Here is a 14,252-nt window from a genome sequence, read left to right on the forward strand (position 1 = left end):
AGGAGTACTAGTAAAGTACACATTATAATGTATGTCCAATATACTTCTTTCGGCCTTGCCAGCCTTCTCATCTACCAAGTATCTAGGGTAGTTCTGCTTCAGTGACCATTCCCCTCATTTCAGAAGCACTTAGTCTCGGGTTTGGGTTCAACCTTGGGTTTCTTCACTAGAGCAGCAACTGATCTGCCATTTCATGAAGTATCCCTTTCTTGCCCTTGCCCTTCTTGAAACTAGTGGTTTTACTAACCATCAACAATTGAGGCTCCTATTTGATTTCTACTTTTGCGGTGTCGCGAATAGCTCAAGGATCATCATATCTATCCTTGATATGTTATAGTTCATCACGAAGCTCTAGTAGCTTGGTGGCAGTGACTTTGGAGAACCATCACTATCTCATCTGGAAGATTAACTCCCACTCAATTCAAGCGATTGTAGTACTCATACAATCTGAGCACATGCTCAATGATTGAGCTTTTCTCCTTAGTTTGCGGGCTTAAGAAACTTGTCATAGGTCTCATACCTCTTGACGTGGGCAGTAGCCTGAAATCTCAATTTCAGTCCTTGGAACATCTCATATGTTCTGCGATGTTTCAAAAACGTCTTTGGTGCCTCAATTCTAAACCATTTAGCATTACGCACTGAACTATCATGTAGTCATCAAACCGTGTATGTCAGATGTTCGCAACATCCACAACTGACGCTCGAGGTTCGGCACACTGAGCGGTGCATTAAGGACATAATCCTTCTGCGCAGCAATGAGGACAATCCTCAGTTTACGGACCCAGTCTGCATAATTGCTACTATCAACTCTCAACTAAATTTCTCTAGGAACCAACCTAAAACAGTAGAACCAAAGCGTGAGCTACGACATAATTTGCAAAGACCTTTTGACTGTGCTCATGATAATTAAGTTCATCTAATCAAATTATTTAATGAACTCCCACTCAGATAGACATCCCTCTAGTCATCTAAGTGATACATGATCCGAGTCAACTAGGCCGTGTCCGATCATCACGTGAGACGGACTAGTCATCATCGGTCAACATCTTCATGTTGATCATATCCACTATACGACTCATGTTCGACCTTTCGGTCTCTTGTGTTCCGAGGCCATGTCTGTACATGCTAGGCTCGTCAAGTCAACCTAAGTGTTTTTCATGTGTAAATCTGTCTTACACTCGTTGTATGCGAACGTTAGAATCTATCACACCCGATCATCACGTGGTGCTTCGAAACAACGAACTTTCGCAACGGTGCACAGTTAGGGGGAACACTTTCTTGAAATTTTATGAGGGATCATCTTATTTATGCTACCGTCGTTCTAAGCAAATAAGATGTAAAAACATGATAAACATCACATGCAATCAAATAGTGACATGATATGGCCAATATCATTTTGCTCCTTTTGATCTCCATCTTCAGGGCGCCATGATCATCATCATCACCGGCATGACACCATGATCTCCATCATCATGTCTTCATGAAGTTGTCTCACCAACTATTACTTCTACTACTATGGCTAACGGTTAGCAATAAAGTAAAGTAATTACATGGCGTTTTCATTGACATGCATGTCATATAACAAATTAAGACAACTCCTATGGCTCCTGGCGTCTGTCATACTCATCGACATGCAAGTCGTGATTCCTATTACAAGAACATGATCAATCTCATACATCACATATATCATTCATCACATCCTTTTGGCCATATCACATCACACGGCATATGCTGCAAGAACAAGTTAGACGTCCTCTAATTGTTGTTGCAAGTTTTTACGTGGATGCTATAGGTTCTAGTAAGAACGTTCCTTACCTACGCCAAAACCACAACGTGATATGCCAATTTCTATTTACCCTTCATAAGGACCCTTTTCATCGAATCCGATCTGACTAAAGTGGGAGAGACAGACACCCGCTAGCCACCTTATGCAACTAGTGCATGTTAGTCGGTGGAACCTGTCTCACGTAAGCGTATGTGTAAGGTCGGTCCGGGCCGTTTCATCCCACGATGCCGCCGAGTCAAGATAAGACTAGTAATGGCAAGTAAATTGACAAAATCAACGCCCACAACAACTTGTGTTCTACTCGTGCATAGAAACTACGCATAGACCTAGCTCATGATGCCACTATTGGGGATCGTTGCAGAAATTAAAAAATTTCTACGCATCACCAAGATCAATCTATGGAGATACTAGCAACGAGAGAGAGGGGAGTGCATCTTCATACCCTTGAAGATCGCGATGGGGAAGCGTTACAAGAACGTGGATGAAGGAGTCGTACTCGTAGCGATTTAGATCGCGGTTAATTCTGATCTAAGCGCCGAACAACAGCGCCTCCGCGTTCAACACACGTACAGCCCAGGGATGTCTCCTCCTTCTTGAGCTTGCAGTTCTCCAGCAGGGCTTCGCAAGCACTACGGAGGAGGAGGAGGTGTTGGGGAGGGAGAGGGCTGCGCCAGGGGAAGGGGTGCGGCTCCCATGCGCCTCCCCACTATATATAGGGGTGGAGGGGGCTGGTTTCTTGCCCTCCAAGTCCATTGGGGCGTTGGCAAAGGTGGGGGAAAGAAATCCCATCATTTCCCTTCCCCACCGATTGTTATCCCCCTTTTTTAGGGATCTTGATCTTATCCCTTCGGGATATGATCTTATTCCTTCTAAGGGGGGATCTTGGTGCGCCTTGACCAGGGGTGTGGGGCCTTGCCCCCACTACCCACGTTCATGTGGGTCCCCCATGTAGGTGGGTCCCACTCCGGAACCTTCTAGAACCTTCCCGATACAATACCGAAAAATCCTAAACATTTTCCGTTGGCCAAAATAGGACTTCCCATATATAAATCTTTACCTTCGGACCATTCCGGAACTCATCGTGACGTTCGGGATCTCATTCGGGACTCCGAAAAACATTCGGTAACTGCACACTAATTCCCATAACAACTCTAGTGTCACCGAACCTTAGGTGTGTAGACTCTACGGGTTTGGGAATCATGCAGACATGACCGAGAGAGCTCTCTGGCCAATAACCAACAGCGGGATCTAGATACCCATGTTGGCTCCCACGTGTTCCATGATGATCTCATCAGATGAACCACGATGTCGGGGATTCAATCAATCCTGTATACAATTCCCTTTTGTCAATCGGTACGTTACTTGCCCGAGATTCGATCATCGGTATCCCAATACCTCGTTCAATCTCGTTACTGGCAAGTCACTTTTAATCGTTCCGTAACACATCATCCCGTGATCAACTCTTTGGTCACACTGAGCTCATTATGATGATGTCCTACCAAGTGGGCCCAAAGACACCTGTCCGTCAGACGGAGTGACAAATCCCAGTCTCAATTCGTGCCAACCCAACAGACACTTTCAGAGATACCCGTGGTGTGCCTTTATAGCCACCAGTTGCGTTGTGACGTTTGGCACACCCAAAGCATTCCTACGGTATCCGGGAGTTGCACAATCTCATGGTCTAAGGAAATGATACTTGGCATTAGAAAAGCTTTAGCAGATGAACTACACGATCTTGTGCTATGCTTAGGATTGGGTCTTGTCCATCACATCATTCTCCTAATGATGTGATCCCGTTATCAACGACATCCAATGTCCATGGTCAGGAAACCGTAACCATCTATTGATCAACGAGCTAGTCAATTAGAGGCTTACTAGGGACATATTGTGGTCTACGTATTCACACATGTATTACGGTCTCCGGTTAATACAATTATAGCATGAACAATAGACAATTATCATTAACAAGGAAATATAGTAATAACCATTTTATTATTTCCTCTAGGGCATATTTCCAACACGCGTGCCATCCACAAAATCACAGTGAGGTGCTACAGTCGAAACTCACCGGTTACCCCGGTGTGGCCGTCATGACCCGTCATATCACAAAACCCACAACTTTACCAGCAGTGGTAAAGTGGCCTTGAAGTTGGACTGGACGAAGCAACCATCATTTCATTGGAACGCTTTTTGAAGCCCTTTCTCCCCTTTCTTGAAGAAAACCTCACTCCAGGCTACTCACTTCTGCCATTTTTCTTCTGTACCGACGAAGGAAAGGTGGGCGAATCAGTGATGCTGCTATATTTTCATTCCAAGAATCTTCTTTTTCCGAAGCACCGGCCGATTCTCACAGCCTATTCTTTTCCCGTTTTCATTGCGATTGTGGTTTCCTTTTGATTGCTTTTTGTTTGTCAGTTCATTGATGGATCCTGGAGCACTAGGTAAAGAGTTGCCGGCGGACAACCCACTGGAGACAGCGATCTCCAGGAAGCGAGCACCGACCAACGAGTTGACCATGTTGGCGGGCTAACCCATGGAGATGAAGAACTCCAAGAAACAAGCACTGGACTAAGAGTTGACGACGTTGGCAGACGAACTCCTCAAAGAAAGTTGGAAGAACATCAAGGGCCCCACCGTGCCTACCCCAGAAACTCTGATGGCCACCTATGCGAGGCTCAAGACCGAGTTTGAGGAGATAGTCCCCGTTGAGAAGCAGTATTCCCCTGGCAAGGTGATGGCCCCCATCGAGGACGAGGAGATGGCCCCCAGAGGGATGGGATCCCCCGGTGAGCTGCACAAGGTAAAAAATAATGGCTTATTACCGAAAGTTGTGGTTTTTTATTATTTGCAATGTGCTTGCTAATATGTTAGGGTTGTGCAGGTGCCAGTGGACGTCCTTTATGATTCCAATGTCGCGGCCCGTCCTCTAGACAATGCCCCAGAGATCGTTTTCGATGTCGCGGTCCGTCCTGTTGGCATCGCCCCGGAGATCGATTCCGATGCCGTTGTCCATCCTGTGGACATTGCTCCAGAGATCGATTCCGATGTCGCGGTCAGTCCTGTGGACATCACCCCAAAGATTGATTCCCATGCCGATCTCCGTGTTGTGGTCATTGCCCGAGAGATCGATGACAAGAAATAGTTGGTCGCGCTAATCCTTCAGGGTAGTTTGCACTGCCCTGTGTTTAATTACCAGAATGATGCGTGTTATCAAACCATCTTAGGGCTAGTGCACTGTCTTGTGTGGGCGGTACTTGCTACTTTTGTTTGATAGTGAATCATGTGAACCCTCTCCGAGTTATGGAAACAGATGTATCATCACCAGCTTTTGATGTAATATATGGCATGCTTAGATGTAAGTTTGAACTATTTATCATATCAGCAGGGCTTATTTCATGATTCTTGGTGTTAGTAGGCTAGCTACTATGCGAGCTATAGTACTTGCAAAACACTCACCGAAGAGAAATGTTGGGCTGATGAGCTCATGGTATGCTTATACTGATCCGTCGTCGATCAACCAATAACCCAAGCTCCTAAAATTGTAGGCTTAGCGATCGATCAGACAATAGTCGACACGGATACATTCAGGCCTCATTTGGTTCATAGGGTAGGAAAATTGTAGCAAAAGTATAGAGACGTACAACACAAAATCATAGCAGTACAGTGATGTCCCTCCGTTCCAAAATAGATGAGTCAACTTTGTACTACTAACTTTGAAACGGAGGGAGTACTAATCCTAGGCGGGCTAGTTTGGCCTAGTGGGTTTTAGTGATATGACGTGGTACAGTGTCGTCCAGTCTTCGCGTGTGGTAGCATTATCATAACCCACAAGTATAGGGGCTCGCAACAGTTTTCGAGGGTAGAGTATTCAACCCAAATTTATTGATTCGACACAAGGGGAGCCAAAGAATAATCTCAAGTATTAGCCGCTGAGTTGTCAATTCAACCACACCTGGAAACTTAGTATCTGCAGCAAAGTGTTTAGTAGCAGAGTAATATGATAGTAGTGGTAACGATAACAAAAGGTAATGATAGAAAAAGTAATGTTTTTTTGTATTTTGTAGTGGTTGTAACAATAGCAACAGAAAAGTAAATAAGCGAAGAACAATATATGGAAAGCTCATAGGCAATGGATCGGTGATAGAGAATTATGTCGGATGTGGTTCATCATGTAACAGTCATAACCTAGGGTGACACAGAACTAGCTCCAATTCATCAATGTAATGTAGGCATGTACTCTGAATATAGTCATACATACTTATGGAAAGAACTTGCATGACATCTTTTGTCCTACCCTCCCGTGGCAGCGGGGTCCTAGCGGAAATTAAGGGATATCAAGGCCTCCTTTTAATAGAGTACCAGACCAAAGCATTAACACATAGTGAATACATGAACTCCTCAAACTACGGTCATCACCGGGAGTGGTCCCGATTATTGTCACTTCGGGGTTGCCGGATCATAACACATAGTAGGTGACTATAGACTTGCAATATAGGATCAAGAACTCTCATATATTGATGAAAACATAATAGGTTCAGATCTGAAATCATGGCACTCGGGCCCTAGTGACAAGCATTAAGCATAGCAAAGTCATAGCAACATCAATCTCAGAACATAGTGGATACTAGGGATCAAACCCTAACAAAACTAACTCGATTACATGATAAATCTCATCCAACCCATCACCGTCCAGCAAGCCTACGATGGAATTACTCACGCACGGAGGTGAGCATCATGAAATTGGTGATGGAGGAAGGTTGATGATGACGATGGCGATGGATTCCCCCCTCCGGAGCCCCAAACGGACTCCAGATCAGCCCTCCCAAGAGGTTTTAGGGCTTGGCGGCGGCTCCGTATCGTAAAACACGATGAATCCTTCTATCTGATTTTTTTCTCCCTGAAAGCAAATATATTGAGTTGGAGTTGAGGTCGGAGGAGCTCCAGGGGGCCCATGAGGTAGAGGGCGCGCCCTGGGGGGGGGGGCAGGCGCGCCCCCACCCTCGTGGCTAGGGTGTGGGCCCCCTGGTCTTTATCTTTTGCAAGGATTTTTTTATTCCAAAAAGACGTTCCATGAAGTTTCATGTCATTCCGAGAACTTTTGTTTCTGCACATAAATAACACCATGGCAATTCTGCTGAAAACAGCGTCCGTCCGGGTTAGTTCCGTTCAAATCATGCAAGTTAGAGTCCAAAACAAGGGCAAAAGTGTTTGGAAAAGTAGATACGACGGAGACGTATCACAGTACTGCGGGTAGAGTAAGTTTTCATGAACAAGCGGAATTCAACGAAGTCATGATGGTTCCTTCGTCCGACTAACTTTGTGCATGGCAGGTGGACCAGGATAATTTTGTGCATGACAGGTGGACCAGGATGGTCGACGTCCCACATGTCGGCAAATGAAAGTATTCTTTCCGATATAGTGGACGAGCAACGAGTATTCATTGTTTATTTTTGATGAAACCTATTGTCTCCACTGTTACGACGGAGGAGTGTGAAACACGGCAGCCCAGTGAACTTGGCATGTGCACCACTCCCTCCTTCCTCATGTAATACTACCATAGTGTTGACTATAAGGTTACAATTTTTTCTCATTCTCTCTCTATCTATTTCCTCTCAAATGTTTTTTACCTTTTTTTAGACACATTGTTTTTATACCTCTTTTTTATAATTAGTTTTTTATACCTAGGAGCACGTGTAGAGACGGGCTCCTGCAGATTCCACTCCTTGACTTTGTCAATGCCTCTCTCTCCTCCACATAAGCGGGCTTCTCGAGAAGACAAGAGATGATCTCTTAGCACAATATGTTTCACCATGTTTTTAGGAAAAACTAGTTATTGAAGATAAGGCTAAGAGATGATCCATTGTACACATGTTTTTTTGTCATCTCTAAATTACATGCAAGACTTATGATAAGACTATCTTATCAACCATTGTACATGCCCTTTATAGCCCAGAATTTTACTGGTACTACTTGCTATGAATGTGGGCAGCTGGCCTCTGAGGGGGAGCGTGTGCGGGGAGGTGGTGGGGTGGGGGAAGTTCTGGTGGGCCAGGGTGGTAAGAAGCGGGCTTGGAAGCGGTGCGGACTCCTCCATGGCCCACCTCAAATTATCACCGCATATTTCTTGGAGTCCATGCACGGCGGGCGGGCTATCTCTTCTCCCTCCCCCGTCTCTCTCCTCTTAGCCGAAGCCCGCCTAGCGATTAGATTTCGGCTATCGACGGTTTATTCAATTGCAGTCCCACATGTCAGTGAAAATGCAAGACAACGCGTGTCCCCTCTGGTGAGCGGCGTGCGAGCCGGACTGTCAGGGGTGCGACGTGAACGCGACGCGTACGAGTTGTAAGTGTGCCGCCTTTTCCTTTTGAACTTGGAAAGCGTAACATTTTCGTGCGATCGATTGATAGAAATCCAGAACAAAATGACGAGGGCGGTGCTTTCCCGCGCATTAGGCTAGCTAGTTTGAGTGATATGACGTGCTACAGTGCTATCCACTTGCTCCATTTTTATGTAAGCAAGAGTCTACACTCTTACGTGGGAGGAGTGTGAAACACGACGGATCTGATTTTGATCGAGGGATAACTGTTCCCTGCGAAATAATGGAGCACTGTTAGCGATTATAGCATGATCGTTAGGGCATCTCCAGCGCTGGCCCTCAAATTTACACCGGCATCTGTCCGAGGACACTAATGGATACCATCCAATGCTGCCTGCATACCTTTCAACAACTATATGAACTAACCATACGAAATTCATGCAAACAAAGCAAACTTCAAATTGACCAGATGAAATTCATTACATTTTGAAAACTTTTCCTATAAACTGGATGAAATTCATTACATAATTCGCACAAACTGTACTAAAACCTAATGTAAACCTAATCTAAGTGATCGCCGAGCCCCAACCACCATGTCCGGCCATGAAGCTGAGAAAGCCAACCATTGCCTTTGCCTCCTCCTTATCCGCCTCGATAACCTCCTCCGGAGCACAAGGTTATGAAGATTTCCGCCTCCATGTCGTCGTCAGGCGGCTAATCTGCCGCCGATTTTTATCCCACCAAGCTTGGCGTCGACTGAGTGGAGGAGCGGTGGCCTTCCTGGGACCAGAGTGGTGGCGACCTACCGTGTACTACTCTTCCTCGCTGCCGGCTTCATGGTCGTGGCGGCGGAGGGCGGCCGGGGGGGGGGAGACGGCGATCTCCTTCGTCTGCTCCTGCGAGAGTACGTCCAAGAGAGCTTTGGAGCGCTCCCGGAGCGGAGCCACCGATGTCCTTCGTCTGCTCCTACGACAATACGTCCAAGAGAGCTTTGGAGTGCCCGGAGGCCATGGTTGGAGTGGTGCCAACAGAAGAAAGGGACCGGAGGAGAATGAGTGTGGGTCTTTGGCTATGGCTAGGAGCTGGGCTCAAGTTAATATAGCGGGCGAATGGCAATGAGCCGCGGCAGACGGATGGACGGCTGGCACCGGAGTAGGTTCGTCGGCAGCCGTGGTGTCATTAACGCAGAGCAGTCGCTTGCACCGGGATGCCGCGCGGGTGGCGCTCTCTCGGCCGTCACGTTGCTGCAATGCCGACACCAGTGAGAGGTCGCGTCGGGCGTGAATGCGGACGCTACTTCAGCGACTTAACCGCAGGTGCATTGTCTCACTAACATGTGGGCCCAACGGGCATTAGGCCCGCATGTTAGTGACACACCAACTGCACCTGCAGTTAAGGCTGGTGAATGCGGCATTAATGTTCTGGAGAGACGGTGATTGTTTCAGGCGGGAAGCACGCGCTAGCGATGGAAGGGGTTTCGCTAGGCCAGGGCGGTCAGACACTCGCGTGGTGGTATGCTACCTCTTGAGCACTTGCGTTGGTTTTCCCTTGAAGAGAAAAGGGTGATGCAGCAGAGTAGCGTAAGTATTTCCCTCAGTTTTTGAGAACCAAGGTATCAATCCAGTAGGAGGCCACACACGAGTCCCTCATACCTACACAAACAAATAAATCCTCGCAACCAACGCGATAAGGGGTTGTCAATCCCTACACGGTCACTTACGAGAGTGAGATCTGATAGATATGATAAGATAATATTTTTGGTATTTTTATGATAAAGATGCAAAGTAAAATAGAAGCCAATAAAAATAACTAAGTATTGGAAGATTAATATGATCGAAGATAGACCCGGGGGCCATAGGTTTCACTAGTGGCTTCTCTCGAGAGCACAAGTATTCATGGCAGGTAAACAAATTACTGTTGAGCAATTGATATAATTGAGCATAGTTATGAGAATATCTAGGTATGATCATGTATATAGGCATCACGTCCGAGACAAGTAGACCGACTCCTGCCTGCATCTACTACTATTACTCCACACATCGTCCGCTATCCAGCATGCATCTAGAGTATTAAGTTCAAGAGAACAGAATAACGCTTTAAGCAAGATGATATGATGTAGAGGGATAAACTCATGCAATATGAAATAAACCCCATCTTGTTATCCTCGATGGCAACAATACAATACGTGCCTTGCTGCCCCTACTGTCACTAGGAAAGGACACCGCAAGATTGAACCCAAAGCTAAGCACTTCTCCCATTGCAAGAAAGATCAATCTAGTAGGCCAAACCAAACTGATAATTCGAAGAGACTTGCAAAGCTAACCAATCATACATAAAAGAATTCAGAGAAGATTCAAATATTGTTCATAGATAAACTTGATCATAAACCCACAATTCATCGGTCTCAACAAACACACCACAAAAGAATATTACATCGAATAGATCTCCATAAGAGAGGGGGAGAACTTTGTATTGAGATCCAAAAAAAGAGATAAGAAGCCATCTAGCTAATAATTACGGACCCGTAGGTCTGAGGTAAACTACTCACACTTCATCGGAAGGGCTATGGTGTTGATGTAGAAGCCCTTCGTGATCGATGCCCCCTCTGGCGGAGCTCCGGAACAGGCCCCAAGATGGGATCTCGTGGATACAGAAAGTTACGGCGGTGGAATTAGGGTTTTGGCTCTGTGTTTGGTAGTTTGGGGGTACGTAGGTATATATAGGAGGAAGGAGTACGTCAATGGAGCAACAGGGGGCCCACGAGGGTGGAGGGCGCGCCCAGGGGGTAGGCGCGCCCCTACCTCGTGGCCTCCTGGTTGATGTCTTGATGTAGGGTCCAAGTCCTCGGGATCATGTTCGTTCCGAAAATCACGTTCCCGAAGGATTCATTCTGTTTGGACTCCGTTTGATATTCTTTTTCCGCGAAACCCTAAAATAGGCAAAAAACAGCAATTCTGGGCCGGGCCTCCGGTTAATAGGTTAGTCCCAAAAATAATATAAAAGTGTATAATAAAGCCCAATAATGTCCAAAACAGAATATAATATAGCATGGAGCAATCAAAAATTATAGATACGTTGGAGATGTATCAAGCATCCCCAAGCTTAATTCCTGGTCGTCCTCGAGTAGGTAAATGATAAAAACAGAATTTTTGATGTGGAATGGTACTTGGCATAATTTCAATGTAATTCTCTTAATTGTGGTATGAATATTCAGATCCGAAAGATTCAAGACAAAAGTTTAATATTAACATAGAAATAATAATACTTCAAGCATACTAACTAAGCAATTATGTCTCTTCAAAATAACATGGCCAAAGAAAGTTATCCCTACAAAATCATATAGTCTGACTATGCTCCATCTTCACCACACAAAGTATTCAAATCATACACAACCCTGATGACAAGCCAAGCAATTGTTTCATACTTTTAATGTTCTCAAACCTTTTCATTTTTCACGCAATACATGAGCGTGTGCCATGGACATAGCACTATAGGTGGAATAGAATGGTGGTTGTGGAGGAGACAAAAAGGGAGAAGATAGTCTCACATCAACTAGGCGTATCAATGGGCTATGGAGATGTCCATCAATAGATATCAATGTGAGTGAGTAGGGATTGCCATGCAACAGATGCACTAGAGCTATAAATATATGAAAGCTCAACGAAAAGAAACTAAGTGGGCGTGCATCCAACTTGCTTGCTCACAAAGACCTAGGGCATTTTGTGGAAGCCCATCATTGGAATATACAAGCCAAGTTCTATAATGAAAAATTCCCACTAGTATATGAAAGTGGTAACAAAGGAGACTCTCTATCATGAAGATCATGGTCTTACTTTGAAGCACAAGTGTGGAAAAGGATAGTAGTATTGCCCCTTTATATATATATATATTTGGGCCTTCTTTTTTTTCTTTGGCCTTTCTCTTTTTTTGGGACAATACTCTATGAATGATGATCATCACACTTCTATTTATTTACAACTCAATGATTACAACTCGATATTAGAACAAAGTATGACTCTATATGAATGCCTCCGGCGGTGTACCAGGATAGCAATGATGCATGAGTGACTTATATGAAATAATTATGAACGGTGGCTTTGCCACAACTAAAATGTCAACTACATGATCATGCAAAGCAATATGACAATGATGGAGCGTGTCATGATAAATGGAACTGTGGAAAGTTGCATGGCAATATATCTCGGAATGGCTATGGAAATGCCATGATAGGTAGGTATGGTGGCTGTTTTGAGGAAGGTATATGGTGGGTGTATGATACCGGCGAAAAGTGCACGATATTAGAGAGGCTAGCAATGGTGGAAGGGTGAGAGTGCGTATAATCCATGGACTCAACATTAGTCATAAAGAACTCACATACTTATTGCAAAAACCTATTAGTTATCGAAGCAAAGTACTACGCGCATGCTCTTAGGGGGATAGATTGGTAGGAAAAGACCATCGCTCCTCCCCGACCGCCACTCATAAGGAGGACAATCAATAAATACATCATGCTCCGACTTCTTAACATAACGGTTCACCATACGTGCATGCTACGAGAATCACAAACTTCAACACAAGAATTTCTCAAATTCACAACTACTCAACTAGCACAACTCTAATATCACCATCTCCATATCTCAAAACAATTATCAAGTTTCAAACTTCTCATAGTATTCAACACACTCATAAGAAAATTTTATTTATTTAATCTTGAATGCCTCAAATACTTAAAGAAAATTACCATGTTGTTTTGTAGGACTCTCAAATAATCTAAGTGAGGCATGAGAGAACAATAGTTTCTATAAAACAAATCCACCGACGTGATCTAAAAGATATAAGTGAAGCACTAGAGCAAAAACTATATAACTCAAAAGATATAAGTGAAGCACATAGAGTATTCTAATAATTTCCGAATCATGTGTGTCTCTCAAAAAAAGGTGTGTGCATCAAGGATGATTGTGGAAAACTAACAAATAAATAATCAAATAATACAAGATGCTCCAAGCAAAACACATATCATGTGGTAAATAAAAATATAGCTCCAAGTAAAGTTACCGATAGAAATAGACGAAAGAGGGGATGCCTTCCGGGGCATCCCCAAGCTTTGGCTTTTAGGTGTCCTTAGATTATCTTGGAGGTGCCATGGGCATCCCCAAGCTTAGGCTCTTGCCACTCCTTGTTCCATAATCCATCAAATCTTTACCCAAAACTTGAAAACTTCACAACACAAAACTTCAAGTAGAAAATCTCGTGAGCTCCGTTAGCGAAAGAAAACAAAACACCAGTTCAAGGTAATGTAATGAACTCATTCTTTATTTATATTGGTGTTAAAACTACTGTATTCCAACTTCTCTATGGTTTATAATCTAAATTACTAGCCATAGATTCATCAAAATAAGCAAACAACACACGAAAAACAGAATCTGTCAAAAAACAGAACAGTCTGTAGTAATCTGTAGCTAACGCAAGATCTGGAAGCCCAAAAATTCTAAAATAAATTGCTGGACGTGAGTAATTTATCTATTAATCATCTGCAAAAATAATTGACTAAATATCACTTTCCAAATAAAAATGGCAGCATTTCTCGTGAGCGCTAAAGTTTCTGTTTTTACTGCAAGATTAACAAGACTTTCCCCAAGTCTTCCCAACGGTTCTACTTGGCACAAACACTAATTAAACACAAAAAAACAACCAAAACAGAGGCTAGATAAATTATTTATTACTAAAAAGGAGCAAAAAGCAAGGAATAAAAATAAAATTGGGTTGCCTCCCAACAAGCGCTATCGTTTAACGCCCCTAGCTAGGCATAAAAAGCAAGGATAGATCTAGGTGTTGCCATAATAGTAAGATAGATCATTAAAACTCATTTCATATTCTCTACGTTCGGCAGCAAGTTTTCTTTGAGGCAAGCAAAAGCATTCAAAAGGGCTAAATTTAATGGGACAGAAGTCCCCAAGATCAACTTTGGGAGCTATAGGTTCCTCCTTTGGCCCTTCGTATTGCACAACCAATTCATCATTATAAGCATTCTTTTGACAAAACTTTGTGAACCTATACTCAAGAGAATATCCTAGTTCATTATTTCGAATGGCCAAATCATCATTAAGTTCACAAATTTTATCAACTAAAACATTGGTAGGAACCCTTTCT

At 44.0% G+C, this 14,252-nt stretch overlaps 1 protein-coding gene across 1 annotated transcript; it reads left to right on the forward strand.

Annotated features, from left to right (window-relative positions):
- Nucleotides 1-4,520: 4,520 nt before the first annotated feature.
- On the forward strand, nucleotides 4,521-4,928 carry LOC147975981 (uncharacterized). The gene is made up of 2 exons (XM_087519705.1): nucleotides 4,521-4,586; nucleotides 4,668-4,928. Exons 1-2 carry the CDS (start codon nucleotides 4,521-4,523, stop codon nucleotides 4,926-4,928), a joined length of 327 nt encoding a protein of 108 aa, XP_087375831.1.
- The last annotated feature ends 9,324 nt before the right edge of the window (nucleotides 4,929-14,252 follow it).

This window comes from Triticum urartu, chromosome 4A (assembly GCF_056163025.1).
Source record: "Triticum urartu cultivar PI428250 chromosome 4A, HENAU_Tu73, whole genome shotgun sequence".
NCBI lineage: Eukaryota > Viridiplantae > Streptophyta > Magnoliopsida > Poales > Poaceae > Triticum > Triticum urartu.

Coding starts and splice junctions, on each gene's coding strand:
- LOC147975981 (XM_087519705.1), top strand. CDS start 4,521: ATGGCCCCCATCGAGGACGAGGAGATGGCCCCCAGAGGGATGGGATCC. Junction 4,587..4,667: donor CCCCCGGTGAGCTGCACAAG/GTAAAAAATAAT, acceptor AGGGTTGTGCAG/GTGCCAGTGGACGTCCTTTA.